The sequence below is a fragment of the Oxyura jamaicensis genome, chromosome 33 (genome assembly GCF_011077185.1).
Source record: "Oxyura jamaicensis isolate SHBP4307 breed ruddy duck chromosome 33, BPBGC_Ojam_1.0, whole genome shotgun sequence".
Taxonomy (NCBI): Eukaryota; Metazoa; Chordata; class Aves; order Anseriformes; family Anatidae; genus Oxyura; species Oxyura jamaicensis.
The window spans coordinates 475,084-492,565 of NC_048924.1; the positions used below are offsets into that span (position 1 = coordinate 475,084).

General features: G+C 57.6%; 1 protein-coding gene across 2 annotated transcripts in view; it reads right to left on the bottom strand.

The window, feature by feature from the left end:
- The window catches only part of SPATS2 (spermatogenesis associated serine rich 2), a 20,997-nt gene extending 7,522 nt beyond the window's left edge, over positions 1 to 13,475 (bottom strand). The window contains exons 1-7 of one of the 2 annotated variants that reach the window (XM_035308889.1): positions 13,148 to 13,475; positions 6,765 to 6,844; positions 6,376 to 6,484; positions 5,492 to 5,541; positions 4,059 to 4,317; positions 3,614 to 3,823; positions 1,751 to 1,886 (exon numbers count right to left, since the gene is read on the bottom strand). In XM_035308889.1, the coding sequence (XP_035164780.1) occupies positions 1,751 to 1,886; positions 3,614 to 3,823; positions 4,059 to 4,317; positions 5,492 to 5,541; positions 6,376 to 6,484; positions 6,765 to 6,844; positions 13,148 to 13,172 (869 nt within the window). In that variant the 5' untranslated portion in view covers positions 13,173 to 13,475. Of the gene's footprint in view, positions 1 to 1,750; positions 1,887 to 3,613; positions 3,827 to 4,058; positions 4,318 to 5,491; positions 5,542 to 6,375; positions 6,485 to 6,764; positions 6,845 to 13,147 lie in introns of both variants that reach the window. The other variant, XM_035308888.1, reaches the window with a different exon arrangement.
- Between the last annotated feature and the right edge of the window lie 4,007 nt (positions 13,476 to 17,482).

Below are 17,482 nucleotides of genomic sequence, written 5' to 3' on the forward strand. Positions count from 1 at the left end.
GGTGGCCCCGTGCCAGGGGTGAAGGCTCCCGGTGGCCCCGTGCCAGGCCAGCTCCCGGAACCCCGTGTCCTGCTTCGCCCGCCCCGGCTTATCGGGGCAGCGCCGCGGGACTGGACTTGGGTCTTTAACCTCGCGGAACGTGAAGCAAGCCTTCTAGAGGTGATAACGCAAAGCCAAAGGGCGAGGGATTGCTTATACAGACCCGGGCACGGTAACCAGAGGAATGACATTTTCCGAAGCAAGGGAGGTTTTTAGAGACGTTGTGAGGTAGGGAGGCAGACAAAACCTAACAAAACCCACCGCGTGCGGTGGTAATATTGAATCTGCCTCAGTCGTGACTCGGTAGCCACTAACAAAGCAGGGTCTGATATGAACATGAACACACCTGAGTTAGGGCCACAAATCTCTCAGCCATCAGCAGGGAAAATCCCCTCCTGCTACAGCTTTTCCTGAACACGAGAGGGGCCGGGAGCTCCTCGTCCAAGTCGGTTCTGAGACCACAAATGTTAGAAAGCATCGAAACACGGGTGAGGGCACGCAGACCCCACCAACCCCGCCTCTCCCTCTCGCTCTAGCCTCTTTTGTTGAGTTCAAAAGTCTTCCAGAAACACTCTCTGTCACTATTTTTAGCACACGCTGAATTTAAATGCAGGGCAGCATTCCGCTCCAGGAGAGCACTTCCTGGTAGCAAAGTTCAACACAAGTACAGGCACGAGGAAAAAAAGCCCAGGCTGAACAACCAAGTTCGCCAAAGGGCTTCAGAATTCTTTACATCCCTACCACTAAATACTCTTGCCTCTGAGGCCACAGAGTTTACAGACACAGATCGCTTTTGACACGGGTTTGCACGTCTGCCAAGTCTCTACTTGAATCCTTCGGCGTGATCGCAGCATTTTAGTTCCTTGTCAAATATTACTCACTTCAGGCAAGGAGAACTCCCTGTGCAGTTTCTGATGAATATTTCTCTACCAAAAGCAATCGTGTTTGTGTAACCAAGAATGACTTCTCCCTAATAGACTCAGCCAGGACAGCAAGTGCATCTGACGTTAGGACTTTTGGAATATCATCCTAAAGCACTTACCCAAAACAATGAAAACGTTCATTAAAAAGACCTGATTACACGCGCAGGGAACATCATGCCCAGTATTAAAAGCTTGGTTTCAAAAAGGAGGAGCAGTGCTCTACAGAATGATCCTCCGTGTGTATTTAAGCCTTCGGAAGGATCCTGCTCTTCCATGTTATATTGAACCCTGACTTGAAGACGTCAAACAGAAATGTTTGCTTTGAAAAGACGCAAACTGCTGCACTCTTTGCTCCCAACACCTCTCCTTCCAGCACCTAGCAGACAGTGGTTATCTGCAGAGTTCCTTGTCTTATCCGTGTCTAAAATGGCTTTATGGTGCCAGGTTCACTCCCGTACAAAAGCGGCGCCAAAGATCGTCACAGACCCGGACGGACACACCGAAGCCTCGAAGGTTTTTTAACCTCTCGCTGCATGAGGGGGATGACAGCTCCAACACAGCCCCGGCAAAGCTGCCTGCAAAGAAGGCTTCTGAAAATTGCAGAGCACAGGACTTTAGCCTCCAGCTTATTCTTTACAACGTGCTGAGCTCTCAGACGCTGAAGAACGGCGCTCGGCCGGCAGGGCCAACACCAGCATGCCATTAGGCTGCCTGGAAAGCTGAAGTCTTATTCCAAACTCATTGATCTTCATCCTCAACATCTGGACCCGTTCCTACATTTTACTTACCTACTCTGCAGTTCAGCAAAGACCTGCTTCATCTTCTTAATGGAAGCATCCATTTCCTCTTTCACCACAACCCGGTACCGAGCCAGTGAAACGGTGCAGCGCTGGAGATCCTTCACTGATTTTTCAATATTAGAACCTACCGAGAGACAGAGAGAGCTCAAGCAGCCGTGTCAATCATCCTGCTAAATCCTCCCACCAGGGATAAATCAGGAGATGGCTTTCCCTCTTGTTTTAACGCCGTGCACTGCTTGGTTTTAAAAATGTCCTTCCCCGGCACAAAGGCACTAGGCTCAGCTGGGGCAGCCCTAGGGATTTTCCTACTGGGTAAAGATTTTCCAGAGCTTGTGGAATTTCCTTCTACGGGCAGAGATGTCCCTCATCATTTTCAAATACATGACAAGAATCACAGAATTTCCTCCTTATACCTAACCTGAGCCTACCCTCTTTTGATTTAAAGCCATTACTCCTTGTCCTATCGCCGCACTTAAAGCATCTCCGAGTCGCTTCTGCGTGTGAGAAACACAAAGTTGTGGTTTTGCAATAGAAGGTGTTTTTGCAGTGGAAAATTCCACTAACCTTGCGTATCCAACAGTGATTGTGTGGCAGAGCAGTGGGGAGTTATGTTCAGCAGATAAGGGGAAGGTCCCACTGTCCCAAAATAAGGAGGACAGCTAAGAACAACAGGATGAGCAGCACGAAATCAGTGAAAACAAAAACCACGGGCCCTCTAGTCACGAGAGGAGGAGGAAAAAGTAAAAGGAAAAGGAGAAATTAACGGGTTGGTCAAATAAAAATGTACATGTACGGCATGGAAGCGCAGAGTAGGTTGTGAACCTGTAGTACTCGGCCATGAGGAATCGGGTGTTGGGTAACGGGGAATGTAAGGTTATGATAAACTTTTGCTGCGCGCTCCTGCTCGCAGGACGCCCGCCATTGCAATCGTGACTAAAATAGTTCACAGAAGATCCTGTCTGAAAAAAATTGAGATTTTTCTCAGGTGTGGTAGGGACAGGAAGCAAGGGAAGCGAATTCCGCTCCCAAGACCGGCACACGGCATCACTGAGCGATACGAAACGGCTGCTCGCTCGGGGAAGAGAAGTATCTCGGGAGCTAAAATTAAACCTGTACAGGTTATTTCCTCAGCCCAGGAGATGAGAGGATTGGCGCTCTGCTGCCAGGGTTAGTCTCTGCATCCCAGCTCGCCATCAGGGCGCAGCACCTTGCCCGAGCCCTCCGCAGCTTGCCGGAGCGCGGTTGCCCCCTGCCAAGCTCCGTTAACAACTGCTCGTTACAGCTTTGGCGTGCGGCACCAAGGTGAAGCACCGCCACCGCGCTAAGTATAACGACTGCGATCACAGCCGGGGGTCTCTGAGGTCCTTCCTGTCCCCCCTTGTTATTGTAAGAACTCAGCTGTGGAGAGAAGCACTCAAAAGAAAAAAATAACGTGGTGGCAGGAGGCTGTCACTTCTTGTAACAGGGCTGGACCAAACTTCTGGCCTTTCAACAGATTCTCACAGAAGATGAGAAACGAGCTAAAGGCTCGGTGAGGGAGCACGCAGAAGAATGGGCTAAACGTATGCAGCGCGACTGGCCGCCTCCTCCCCTGCTTCTCACACACATGGGGCTGCTGCTCCGGGCACTACATCTAAACTGCTGTCACGATTCCCCACTGTGCGTAGGGGAGAAGAGGAGAAGAGCGCGAGTTAGCGGCCAGATAATAAGAGGTATGTTAGCTCGCATTAAAATCAAAGTCCAGCACGCCTCCCCGCTGGCTGCCAGCGACACGGCGGAAGAGGAGGCGAGAATTCGGCCAGCAGCAACCTGCCGCGGCACCGGAGCGGGCGCAGCCCCCCAGGGCCTTACCGAGCTTCTTGTTGGCGGGCGATACGGGAACGTCGTCCAGCCGCGCTCCGGGCAGGCAGGCAGGAGCCGAGTTGCTCGCCGTGGATCTGGACAGAGACCTGTTAGCGCTCCTCTGCTCAGGCCGCTGTCTAAGAGATGAAGGGCTCTGGGAAGGATGCATGGTGAGCGATTTTGTGTCAAAGCCTGCTATTCCATTCTCTAGCTCAGGCACTGCTGTAGAAAAGCACACTCGTTTACAGGGGAACGCGAGGAGGACAGCAGAGCCCTGACCGCCTCTTTACGACAACGAGCAGAAATCAAGGCGAGCTGCTCGCTCCTGAAGAGCCGCCCAAAGAGCTCGGTACCCAGGGCTGACCCGAAACAAAGGAACCCAAAAGGCAAGAGGCAGCGCTCTGCTCTTTAAACGCTCGGTGCCCGTCTCCTGCGACACCCTACAGAGACTAACCTGTTCTATCAGGCATGGCTGGCGCGGCAGGCTCGCAATCCTCTAGCTCCCTGGCATCAATTGAAAGCGCATCCAGACCTTCGCTGAGCGAGTCCACGGACTCGGTGTCGTGGGCGCAGCCGTTCACATGGTAACCGTTAATTCCACCCTGCTCCGAGTCCGCCGACGGCTCCTCTTCAGTGGGCACCAATTTCCCGGGGTCTGCGAGGCCAGGGCTCGACTCGGCTTGCGGTTTCGGTTTGGTTTTCTTCTTCTTGTTCTGAGGATTAGGCACCCGCGCCACAAAGAGGGGGGGGTAGAAAACAGTAAGCTTAATTCCTAAAGGGAAAATTAAGCTTATGCTTACTGGCTGAAAGTAGCTGAATTAAGTGCTTTTTCAGCCAGCCTGGCTGTTGATCCTATTAACAGTCGGAGGGATTTATTCCACAATGAGGACAGATACGGGGGCATTAATGCGACACGAACGCGTTATCTGCCCTCTCTGGCGGCGCGCCAACGAGACCAAGGCTGCGTAACCGAGGGGCAGCGGGAGAGCTTTGGGGCCGCAACCCGCAGCAGCCCCGCGCCGCTCGGGGGGAGCTCCCAGGGCTTTCTGCGGCAGCCAGGCAGAACTTTCTTTTATTCCAGACCTCGCTCTGACAAAAATTCCCTCGTTTCCCAGCACGTGGCTGTTCAGTCGCAGTTTTTACTCCCTGTTTCATTCTGGTGCTTTTCAAGAATTCAAAGGAGCCCTTCTGAATAATTATGATTTTATTCTTGCCCTGGTGGATTTAGACATTATAATATCAAGTCCTGGAACTCTGCAAACCTTTATTTAACCGTTTCACAGGGCTCTGAGCACAGAACTAGGCAGAACAGGCGAGGAAGCTTCATGACACAGAAATATACTTCCACAGACCTCAGCATTAAATGCAACTGTTCAGCTCCAAAGGTTACCGATGAAAAATGGAACTGCACGACTATCCGAACAGTGAATTACAGAGCTCTGTTGAAATAAAGGGACCTGAGAAAGATTTACTTCAGCGCGGGGCTGGGAGCGCGGATTAGGGGTCCTGTGGAGGGTCAGCAGAATAAAAGCTATCGCTAGGGCACTACGTCTGGAAGCCTTTTTTTCCGCTGCTGCACCCACCACCGTGTGCCTGACAACTAAATTGAATGCAAATGCGGTGAGACGATGATGTTTACAACTTGCACTGAAGTGACCGTGTAAATCATCGCCCTGAATAGCGAGGCACCTGATAACCTAGCGATCGTCTCGGGGAGCCTGCTCTGCTACCATCAATACACGCGTTCGCTCTTTGCTTTCTTTTCTCACTGAAATTATGAGGAATGCCTACCGTTCTCTGCAGTCTGAATTTATGCTCTCCCTCATCCTCAAAAAAAAAAGAGAAGAGGAGATAAATACCTTCGTAAAGTATATTGAAAGGCATTACCTTTTTTTTGCCTGTTACAGTCCATTCTTTCAGTACTTCACTGGCATTCCCTAAAACAAAACACAGAGGTGAGCAGTGGACAAGGCACCTGCTTCCAGCTCTTTCACGTGGAAGCACCTCCACACCTGGCGCCACTTCCTACGCCCAGCAGTTTCAGTTCTCTCAGCTGACGTAACAAAAGGATCGGTTTCGTTTTTGCTCTGGCCCGAACAGGACTACACCCTTAGAACACAGGGCCGGCTGTTTCCAGACAAACATCCTCGCCTCAGCCGTGGCGCAGCACAGCTTTGGGTGTTCAGAGCCCTGCCGGAGCACGTTCTGAGCTCAGGGTCAGACACCCGCTGGCTTTCTCTGCCACGGACCCTGGCTCAGGATGCCCAAAGCCGCCACGCGTTCCGTGGGCCAGGGGCAAAGCGCGGCTGTCTGCGATGGTCAGCACAGCAACGAGAGCAGCAAAGCGATGGGCAGCATCACCGGCAGGGTCAGGAAACCCATCTAACCCAGCACAAAGTACAGACAGCAGCTACGGAAGCTGGAGACACACCTGGTTTTGCACACATGAGCAAGAGTTTCCGTGTACCTAACACCCATTATCTAACAAGCTACTGAGTACTTCTCTCTGCCTTGACCCCCGGATGGAAAAATACCCCCAGAAATTGGGAAGAGAACAGGCTGCCGCTCGCCTTGTGTGCGGAGCCTGTAATTGGGAGTGCTGGGAAGCTCTGAGAGCTCCCTGCCGGCCGGGGCACTTACACACAGCCCCAGCTGCACGAGCACCCAAAAAAGGTCCACAGACAGGGCACGAGCTTCCCAAAAAGGTCCCCAGACAGGGCAGGTCCGAGTCACAAGGCCACAAACCCAGCCAAGAAACCCGCTGCGGTTACCTTCCATGAAGGCCTGCACCGTTCTGTCCACGCAGTTGTCGAAGTGCTGCAGCACGAGGACGATCTCGTTGTTGCTCCTGTTGGGGACGATGGCACGCACCGCGCTGATCTAGAGGGAGGGAAAGAGGCGACACGTAAACCATCCGCTTTCCCCCGCCTCGTGCCTACAGCAACGCTTCCGCAAGCGGCCTGCGACCCTTAACTGATGACTTCCTTATAAAACTTTAATGTGCCGGGACGATTTAGCCTGAATAAAATTTTGCTTTTGACAGAACTGCAGTTAGCTCCCAGACAGAAACATCCTTCACCTCCCAGAGCAGATGAAGATACAGCGTTCACGAGCTCTTCCACAGCACGCGGCGAGTTAAAGTCTCAGAAGACACATTTACCTTCTCCTTCATGTTTTCAAAGGTTCCTCCTTGGGCCATCACAGTGTTGGACTGCACATCAAAAATAAACCCAGACGGATCTGTGAAGACAAAGGAGAGGGAGGCTGTCTTCTGAACAACAGGCACCAGGAGGCGTTGGGAGGGAGATGAAGCCAGGTCAGCCCCGGCTGGCTGCCTTGCCAAGGAGGACACCGAAATCCTACAAACGCACGGCGTCCGCGGGCCGATCCCATTACCGGAGGGTAACCAGCCGTGCCGTCCCAGCCTCGCTCAAGGACCAGGTTCCGTTTCGCCAGCTGGGGTGCTGCGAACTAGTCCCGGCTGAACCCAGCGTGCCAACGCCCCGCTGACCTCAAGAAGCCAATAAAACCCTGAAGCCACCCACGGATCAGAGCCGCGAACCAACAAACGCAAGCCCCAGCAGGGCTGGCCCGCAACAGAACCTCTCTGAGCCGACGGGTTCCACCCTCCCGTTCCTGTATTAATCTTTTACTGAGCCCAGTGATAGAGAGTTAATGACAGCCTCAGCGCGAGCGCCTTCGAGCAGCGCGCTCACCAATTTCCTCCACCTGGAGATACAAATGGCAAGCAGCCTGATAAATGGCTTGAAAGATTCAGCAGCTTGCGCTCCCCGCCAGCTCCCATCTCCAAGGTAATGCTTATTTTCCAAAAGAGACCCATAACTGAGACAGCCATCGCCAACGGGTCTGCTCCCTGTCAGCGAGCAAAGGTCGCAGAAATCCGCGGGCCCCGCCGCGAGAGATTGCCACGAGGGGCTGGAATCACAGCCCCACGCTTGATCTTGCTGCCAAAGGTCCGCGCAGCCCAGATTTCAGGTTTGCTGCAGAAAAGGGACAAAGCAGGTCGCGGGCGGGCACCCCAGCACCCTCACCTCCTGCTCCGAGCCCCTAAAGCCCTTTCCAGGGACTTCCCGTGCACGCGCAGCACCGAGGGCAGATTTCCTACGAGGGCACCAGCTCGAGCCACGAGCACAAGGCCAGGGGTCCTCCCGCCGAGCTCCTCAGCCAGGTTCCTGCAGGTGCCACCGCTTGGCAGCTCCGGGGACTGCCCGGGGACACGGCCACCGGCGGGGACAGGGCAGCCTGCCCGGTCACTGCCCTGTGCTGTAGCCCAGCCGCTATTCCCAGCTGCTGATTCACGTTCCTTCCCTCACCTCCTCTAAATAACTCGTACGCGGCGTTGAGACACACCATTGACTTCCGCGGTTCCCAGACATTGATGTAGCATTTAAACTGCGATGCCTCCAAATACAGTGACAGAATTGTGAACATGATGGAAAGGTCAGGCTCTTATTAAGGCTACAGATGAATGGTTAAATTCTTCCCCGCTCCATCCTTACCCGTTGCAGCCCCACGAGCAAGATTTTCTCAAGTTCCCGGAGCTCACCGAAGTTTGAGCTCCCAACTTCGCAGCTTAATCTTGTAAATGGCCTTCAGATGCCCATCGCTGAGTGAGAATTTGCAATCTTTTTTTTTCCAGAGTTCTCCTCGCAGAGCGGCCACCGAGGACCCAGGTGCCAGGGAAGATGAAGTTTGGCTCCCCCGTGCAGCACATTCTCAGCCGCTCCATCCCACCCCTCCCACAGCTCTACTCGCGCTTGGTCTTACAGGGCACCGGACCTGTCAGCGTCGCGCTCCCAGCTGCCTCTCCAGCTCCCCGTCGCTCCGCCACGGCCCGAGTCCTCCTGGTGTTAAAACGGTTATCATGCAAAAATGATGCAACGGAGACTACGCGGGATACATTTGATATTGCCCAGGAGCGCTCCCAGGCATCGTTAAAAGGGCTGCTGGCGCTCGGGTCTCTCGTGGTAGCGGCTCCTTGCAAGAGCGGGCGGAATTTAAAGCGCTCACGTCCTCGCGGACGCGAGCCTGGCTGCCACCGGTGACTCCGGGATTTGGGGAATTAACATCTGAGCGGGGACAGAAAGCCCCCCCCCGTGCTGCCAGGGCTCTGACTGTGCCCGACGTTCCTGACATGACGAGGCACTCGGCCGCGCGGGCCGAGCTGCGCTCAGCGAAGCCGGCACCACGCGGTGCTGCCCCGGTGATTTGATGCGATAAACCCCGGAGGCGACGCTAACGGCCTTCATCGCTTCTGGGTTCCCAGCTGTATCCTCCAGGAGGACGGGGTGGCAAGAGGTCGTTCATCCCAGATCTTTGGCTGTTGTATTTCGTTGCCATTTATCGGGCTAATTGTTTCTCTCCTCAATATAAACACCGAGGGTACCAGGAAGAATCCACCCTACCGAATATCGCGCCGCCGGCTTATTTCAGCCTGCTCCTCCTGTAACTCCCCTAATTAGTCCTTCCTGTACGAAGCACGTGCAAGAATCAGAACGACAACCTCACAAACGCGCGCTCAGCTTCGTGGCAGCCAGCTATCGGAACAGCCTGGGGCAGACACTCGCCAAGCGCGGTGACCCCCGATGCCTCCTCGCTACGGCAGCACCGAAAGCCCCGCTCTGAGCGCTGCCGGGCTCACGGAGCCTCGGCATCGCTGCCTGGAGCGCAGCCGAGATTCGGTTAAACTGGGAAACATTTACGGGGGCTGCGGCTTCTCGGGTCGGCGGTGGCCACGCCGGCTCTACCGGGCACGGCGCTGACACGGAACACGAAGGCACGGCGCTGCCCGCGCCAAGCAGCTCCGCTCCGACCGCAGGGACTGTGAGACGGCTGTGCCCAGTGCTGCGGGGGGGGGTGAGGGGGGACAGGACAGGAATTAACGCATCCTCCTGGTCAGGGAGAGGCAGAACGCCTTCACTCCCTCTTTCAGGTGTAACCGCAGGCGGAAGGACCCAGGACCACGGGTAAATCAGGACTTCCGCAAGAAGCGCTGCATAAAAGATCGCCTCCGTGGGAGCTGTTTGTGGTTCCGCTGCTCCCAGGCCCCAGGCGTTGCGCTTGGAGCACCACAGCTCACGTTTGACCGCCCGCAGCGTCCCGTTCGCCTTACCAATGCCGTCACCGCGCCCCACGATTTGTTTGCGTGGAGCAGCTCCTGCTAACAGGCGGCAGCAGTGCCAACGCTAAGCCCCCTCCCCGTGAATTTGAGGGCAGTAAGTACTAACCCGGGGGGGGGGGGGGAATCAACACCCGCAGGTCTCCTGGGGATCCCTCCGTGCTGCTGCCGCCGTTTCATCGACGTCGGAAAAAAATATTCTGAACCACCGCCGTGATTTAGCAAAACTGAGAGCGCACCAGCACCTGCCGAGCAGAAATTAACGCCGTGGCTTACAGGGACGCGGAACAAAAGGAAAACGAGGTCTCCTGCAGGACTTGACAGCTACCTCTGCCTGTCCTTATGATCCAGGAGAACGAACACCACCAACACCATGCGCACCCGCGAGCCTTCCCTGCCACCAAAACACACGAAGCTACCCAAGGGGCTGCACTCGGCCGATGAGCTCCCCTTGCTCAACCTCCGTCATCGCTCGCTGCCGGGGCCCATTCAAAAACCAGGGCTCGGTGCCTCCATCAGCTGCCGCGGAAGCTATTTCAGCGCCCAAGGAGGTGGCAGCTGCGCGACAGGGTTTTGCTAGGCAAGGAACCCCGCGTATTTTTTCAGATGGATCTGAAGGGCCCAAGCACGGCACGCAGCCTTTGAAGTCCAAACCTGACACAGGAAAGCGAACGGTTCCAACCAGGTTTCAGTTCAGAAAAAAAAAGATGCACGGGGCCACAGGGGGGACCTGCAACCCCGAGATCTCCCCCTGAGGTGAGCAGGTTGAGGCTGCCAGAGGTCCGAGCCCAGCAGAAGCAGGACAGACACGAGGCGCCAACGCAGGCTGCATCCCACGCGCAGGGCCACAGGCGCCCGATGGCTTGGAAGAGGGGGAAAATGGAGCAAGCAATTAAAGCAAAGCTCGCCTGCAATAGGCTGAACTCGCCGTGGGGCAGCTCTCCGAGCACGAGGCCAGGCAGCGCCTCTGTTTCAGCACAGGAGCAGTAAGGCAAGGCAAGCACAGGCAGTTGTGGGGAGCAGAGGTGGCAAAGCAGGACGGAGCCACGGCGCTGAGCCTCCCGGCATTGCCCTGCCCCACCTGGCTCCCGTCCGCACGCCGGGGATGGAAAATCAAATTGGACCTGGAGACGGAGGGATGCAGCCAGAGCCCCCGCCGGCTCCCGGCATCAGCCCCTCACAAGCTGGGATCGGATTTCTCGGGTTACAGAACGCGCTCCACGTTCGGCTCCGCGTGTTCCCTGCATGACCCCAAGCGGCGCGGGGCCATCTCCGGCTCCGTGGGTTCTCCCACAGAGTCCTCCAGGCACGGGCTGAGCAAACGGCGCGCAGCCGGCTTCCGCCAAACAGCTTCTCCTCCTCGAGCGCCGCGCTGGTAAACAAAGGGGGAGATTAAAAGGAAACTTCTCGCTCCGCTGTGCAGGCTCCCCGCTGAAACCCTCCCTCGCCGGCGACTGATACCAGAGACCTTTCCCCTTTCCAAAACTCACGCAGGGCAATTTCTCATCCATGGAAACGGCTCCGTGATGCATCCAGATGAGCAGGAGCCCGAGCGCCGTTCGGTTCAGGCACCCGGCACGCCTACAGCTGCGGGCTGATGTCCGGAAACGAGATTTATGTGATTGCTTTGTATCCCGGGGTCAGCAGTCATTCCCGAGCCTGGTGCTGCTTTCACTCAAATCAATTAATCGAGTCGGAAGGGGGATGAGAGGGAACGCGCTCGCTTGGCACTGGGGGGGGGGAGGAAGAGAAGCTCTGGGAACCGAGGATGGCTCCGACAGCGGTAAGCCAACAAAGCTTCTAGACTCCGGAAGAATATTTGCTCTGGCATCACGGGGGACTACCTGCCCTCTGGATTTCTAAACCACCCCTTACCGAGTGGCTGAGGGCTGAAAGGAGCCATCCGGCACAGCCCAGGGGGGCAGAGCTACACAGAGGTGCGCGCGCGGGGCTGACGACACGCCTGGTCTGCAGATTGAACCGCTTTCCCTTCTGATGAGTTGAGATGTTCACAAAGATCCGGGGCTCTTCTAAGCAGCAGCAGCAGGTGGGCTCCTGATGCTGCGTTATTTAGCACGGCTCTCCCTCGGTCTGCACCTCTCAACGCCTCTCTCTGGCCCTCCGTCACGCAGCACAAGGCTTTTGCTTCGCCTTCAGAAAAAAAAACAGAAGCCGAAGAGGCGTTCCTCACCCGGTCAAGCCCAGTCCCTCCCGGAGGGCTGGGAAACACCCCTGCACCACGCTGACACCGTGAGCGGCGAAGGAGCACCCAAAAGCCAGGCCCGACGCGGCAGCAGCTCTCCCTGTCCCTCCCCAGCAGCCTCCCAGAGCCCTCTCCGCCCGCCAAGGCGCGTTTTTCTCTCCCCGCGTGCTCAGCACCAGCAGCTGCCGGGCTCCACGTCCAGCAGCCGGGAAAAAGGCTTCATTTCGTTGTGACTTGTGCCGAAGCTTCCAAAAAGCACGGCCACGGCATTTTAAAAACCGTTCGAGAATTACCCTGTGCAGTCATTTCCATAACTGCTGCTAATTGCTTCAAATCATGCCCGGGTCTAGCTGTCAGAGGACAGCAGGGCTCCTCAGGTAGCCACCACTTCTACGCCAAAGCTGCTCGGAGAAAAGAAATCTAGAGAGAACAAAAGCTCCTCTCTTGAGGCGGAGGACATGAATTGTCAAACCCGTGCGCCTTAAATTATTAATTAGCAGTCGGCTCGAATAAAAAAGAAACTCGTAACCCCTCCACCCCTCCCCGCCCCCCTCCCCGCACGCTCTGGAATTAACGCTTCACGTGTGGCAGCTGAGATCCCTCGCTGGAATAAGCTCCTCGAGGCGAGCGCGGCTTCGCCGCTTAACGTGCCAGCGGCAAAGGAAGGCCGCTGAGGACAAAGCTCCTCGGAAACGCGCTCGCTGCCCTTCCGCGCCCACCTCCGAGGGGCGGACGGAATCACTCTGGCTGGAATCGTGTCCCCTGCTTCTTACCCAGGTTCCTGGCACAGTCGAGGGCCCCCCGGCAACACCGTAGCCGGAGAGGGGAAGCCTCGCACCGCCACCGCTGGGGACCCCAGGGAGGAGGGGAGAAAAATATTAAGTTTGGCTCCGCAACTCTTCGGCCGCGGAGCATCTTTTTCTCCCGCTTTCTGACAGCGGAAGCGCGGCAACGTGAACGTTACGGAGCCGCTGACGGAATCAGAACTGTCCAGCTGGACAACTGAAACGCTGCTAGAAATGTCACCAAACCCAACAGGTTGTACCGTGTCACCGAGACGGTGACAATAAGCTGTCAAGTGACATTCGCAGCCCGGAAAGGAGCGTTGCACGAGCAATTAACCCCTTCCCTAATTGATAGCTCTGCAATCAATCGTGCTGTGTATTGACGTTTGATTGCACCGCGGCCGCACGCATCTTACCTTTTGGATTTTGCTTTTTAGACATCTCGGCGTGTTTGCTCTAACGTCCAGCTACACAGGAGGGGGGGAAAGAAGAAAAAAAAGAAAGAGTCCTCGCCCTCGAGTACCGGCGCTGGCAGTTGCAATTCACGCGCCGCCTCGTTTCAGCGCGGGAAGCGGCAGGGATCTGGTTTGGGACGGCAAAATCCCAGCTGCGAGGGCAATCGGGGTCTGGAGTTGTCAGAATCGTGCTGACAGGCCAGCAGAGCACCACGGCTCCTTCCTCTGAAAAGCAGCTTCTTGTCACGACGCCCGACTGCAGCCCTTGGTGTCGGTCTTCTCGGGTTCTGAGTAGGAAAGGAGGACAAAAAAAACAAGAGAGGAAGTAAGAAATTGCTGCCGAACCAGCCAAAGGCGTACCCCAGCCGCTCGGCTTGTCAAAATCATCCTGCTGCTGCTTTTTCAGAGGCAAACGTGTGTTTTGTATCAGGCGCTGCGGAAGAGCTAGCCAGGAAAAAGCAACATCAACCGCAAAGCGCCGAGCTCCCTGCAGACTCGGCAGGGTTTCAGCAGGCTGAACTCCGAGCTCCCGCAGCACCCCAGGACGCCGCGCAAGCCTGGCAGCCAGGGAGGGTTGGGGGGGGGACCCCACCGCACAAACAGCGCGCCCACGGAGGGCCGCGAGCCGAGGCGGAGCAGGAGCGTGGATGCCAGGCTCGGCGCCACGGCCGGCTCGGATCTCTCCCGTGAACACGAGCAGCGCCCCGGGGACGGCGGAGCCGCCGCGTTTGCCCCGCTGGTTTCAGCGGAGCGGGGGCCACGCTGCGGGGACGGCTCTGCCGCGGCGTTCCGCGCGCCCATCTTCACCCGCTCCCTGCTCGCGGAGCCGGGGGAAGCGGCGAGGGCAGGCGCACGCCAAGGGGGCTGAGAGGTTCAACAAAGAACACCGGGGCGCACGGGGCAAGGAAACAATGGAGAGCTTCCCAGCCCCGGGAAGGAGGCAGCCCCTCCTCGCAAAGCCTCCCGGCCGCGTTCGTGGCCAGGGAGAAAAAGGCACAGCCCGGCCGTGCCAAGCTGCAAAGTGCACACGGATGAGGACAGAGCGTCCAGCGGTCGGGAGACCTCGTACGCCGCTGGTGGGACTGTCAGGGAACGCGACGGGAGCACTGAGAAACACCCGCCTAATTGGCTCCAGAAATAATTAGCAGCTCAACTCCCACCCGCCCCGGATCATTTTTTTAGGGCCGTCCCCAGGACACGGTTTACGAGCCCGCAGCGACGCTCACGCAACAAACACCAGGGTCAGCAACACCGCCCCACGGCTCACCGGCGGGGACCTGACGAGCCAATTTTGATTGAAGAATTGAAGTTTTGGTGTACCTGGAGTCTTTCTTAAACACACGGGAGCTCACAGGTTATTCCCAGCCAGCGACCCCAGCAAGCTACGCACGGGACGGAGAGGCGCAGACGCTCGCTGCTGGTGCGCAAAAGGTGGCGGAAGAATTCTTTCCCTGCTCCAGCCCGGGGAGTTAAACGGCATCAGCTCGTTTGCTGCCCCGGGACACCAAAACGGCAGCTCTGACACCGCCTGAAATCCCGTGCCAGAAGACACGGGGAAAGGCGGCGCAGGCTGGAGGCCCAGGAGGGTAACACCCGGAGAAAATGGTGCGGTGCCACAGGTGAACTCCCCCAAACTCAGCTCCCAAAAGGAGGGGACGGCCACCCGCAGACGCGCCCGGCCCTGGAAAGCAAAGAACCGAGAACGCTTCAGTCATTCAAAGTCTGAAAGCAGCTGTAAAAAAAGAGTTGCCAGAGAAGAAGTTTTCAGGAGATCTCCGACAGCCTGAAATGACTCCGCCTTATCACCCAGGAAATACACTTCTACCCACTGCAAAGGGGAAAAAGGAGCCGTAATTAAGTCTTGGGGGGGGAAAACAAGCAGCAGCCGGCAGCTTCCGAACCGGCCTTTGGCAAGCTCCCGACTAAGCCCTGACGCGCACAAAAGGGGCGAAGCAGCGGGCTGGGGAAACAAAACAGCCTCGGACAGATCTGGCGAGGATCTAACGGCGCGTCCTCGCTCCTCCGTGATGTGATTAAGGCCGAGGATTCATCCGGAGCCCGAACGCCCGCAGGGGTCACCTCGAGCCCGCGCAAAGCCCCTGCAGCCGGCGAGCCCGCAGCCAAGGGCGACAGCGGGCTCGCGTCGGGCCCCGCGCACGGCCGCAGGAACGGGAAGGAGCAGCACCAAGCCGGCAGGAAACGGACGTGCAGGGCAAAAGGGAAGCACGGGCGGGGGGTGCAAAATAAGGCACGGCGCGCCGCCACCCCCTCCACAGCCGGGCCCCTGGCCGAGCTGACCGGGTCGCGGTGGAAACGCACGCAGCGGCGCGTCCCACCTGGGTTAGGAAACGTCCTCCGGGTTTCAGAGGCAGCACGTGGACGTGCTGTCAAAGGAGAAACGATTCCGGAACAGCACGGCCTCGGCTTCCCGCGCTGCTCCTGCTCCGTGCAGCCGGCTTATTCCCGACAACTTGCCGCGCTCCCGGTTGGAAAGGAAATTAAACCGCCGGGGAGAAACGCGGCCGGGGTTCGTTGCGAGCCGCTCCGAGGTGGTTTCGGCGAGAAATCCGGCGTGCTGGGGGAGAAAGGTGCTCCTCGGGAGGGCTCTGCCCCTCCGCCCTGGGACCCGACGCCAGCGCGCGCCTCGTGCCCGGCTCCGGCCGGCTCGCGCTGTGCGGAGCTTCGGGCTAATTGGCTCCCGAGCTAAGCAGTCCCTCGCCACGCTATTTTAATCCTGGCGATCAAGCTCGTTAAGAGGCTCCGGGAGCGCGCACAACGCATTAAGTACCATCGGCGGCTCTGCTCGTACCGTGGCGTCGCTCCCAAACAGAAATCCATTTTCAGGGACCCCCGAGGACGGCGCCGCAACCCCACAAGGCGGCGGCGCGAGGGGGGAAATCCGCTCGGTTTTCAGCACATCCCCCCCCCCAAAAAAAATCAACGTTTACACCAGAAACCTGGGAACCATCTCAGCACCGGAACCCCGAGACTCGGCGTTGTGGGTTTCCCCCTCAGCACGTTCCCGCTAAGTTTGCGGGAGGCCAAAACGCACCCGCGCACCTCTCCCGCTCAGCAGCTCCTCCGCTTTATCACCCCGCGCCCAAAGGAAGGAGGGCGCTGCGCGGCGCCCAGCGGCACACAACGAACCCCACACGGCCGCTCCTTGGGCTTTTTCCTCCCCAAATCAGGCCCGGCAGCTTCCCGAAGCCGCCTCCACCGACGAGGGGATCGTAAAGCCGCGCGATACAAAGAACCATTTTAGGGCTGAAAAGGAGTTTCTTAATACCGCCCCTGGGGCTCGGGGGTTTCGTGGTGGTTTGGTTTTGTGTTTTATTTTTTTAGTATTTCCTGAGGCCGCTTATTTAGAGCAGAATGAACCCAGCGCTTAACTTCAGAGACAATTAGCTGTCCAGGCTCTGCTTAAACCCCCACGCTTATCGTTCCCTCGCCGAACGCCTTACGCGGAGCGCGGCCGAGCGTTAGCTGCTCTCCGACACGCGGCTCCGTCAGCTAACTGGGGTTCCTCGGGCAGCACGAGGAAGCAGGGCCGGGCGCTTCGGGTGACAAAACACCCTCGTACCCGCTCCCAGGCCGTCAGGGCACCCCGCCCGGCGCGCCTGCCCACGATAAACGCGCCGTTTCCGTACTCGGTGGCCAAAGAAGCCGGCACCGGGAGCTGCTGTTGGGTTTCGGGTGCTTTACGCAGCGCCGTGGCCACGAGGAGGGAGGGGAACGCTCCGGCCAAGCGCTGCCGCTTTCCGCGCAGGGGCCCTGAGCTCGGCCCGCTCGCCTTCTCCCCAAGCCTCAGCGAGCCCCGGGAGGTAGCAAAGCACCCTCAGGCTGCAGGGAAACCCGCCCGCAGGGCTTCGCCCCGGGCTCCTTTTGAGGCGTTTCAGCTATTTGGGGCCGCCCGTGCCAGCTTGCTGCTTGGCGATGCCCAGGACCATTGAACAACCCGGGCCGGCTTGGCCACGAAGCATTTCCCCTTTAGCTCGGGACTCGCTTCGGGACCAAAAGCGCCTGGAAAGGAGAAGAAACGGCGACGTCCTGCGGAGGAAGGCAGGACGCAGCAGCGGGAGACGGCGGCTCTCGAAACCCAACTCCAAGCAGCGAAAACCTTCCCCCGGCGTAGGCCACGGGGGCAAGGCCGGTGCCGTGATGCCGGGAGAAGCTTTCGCCCCTTTGCTTACCGCACACCTCGGGTCCAGGAGCCCGAGGGTGAAATTAAAATGGGAGGGGGCCGGAGGACACCGGGCCAGGGAGCACCAGGGTCACCGGAGGGGGCCGGGGGGCACC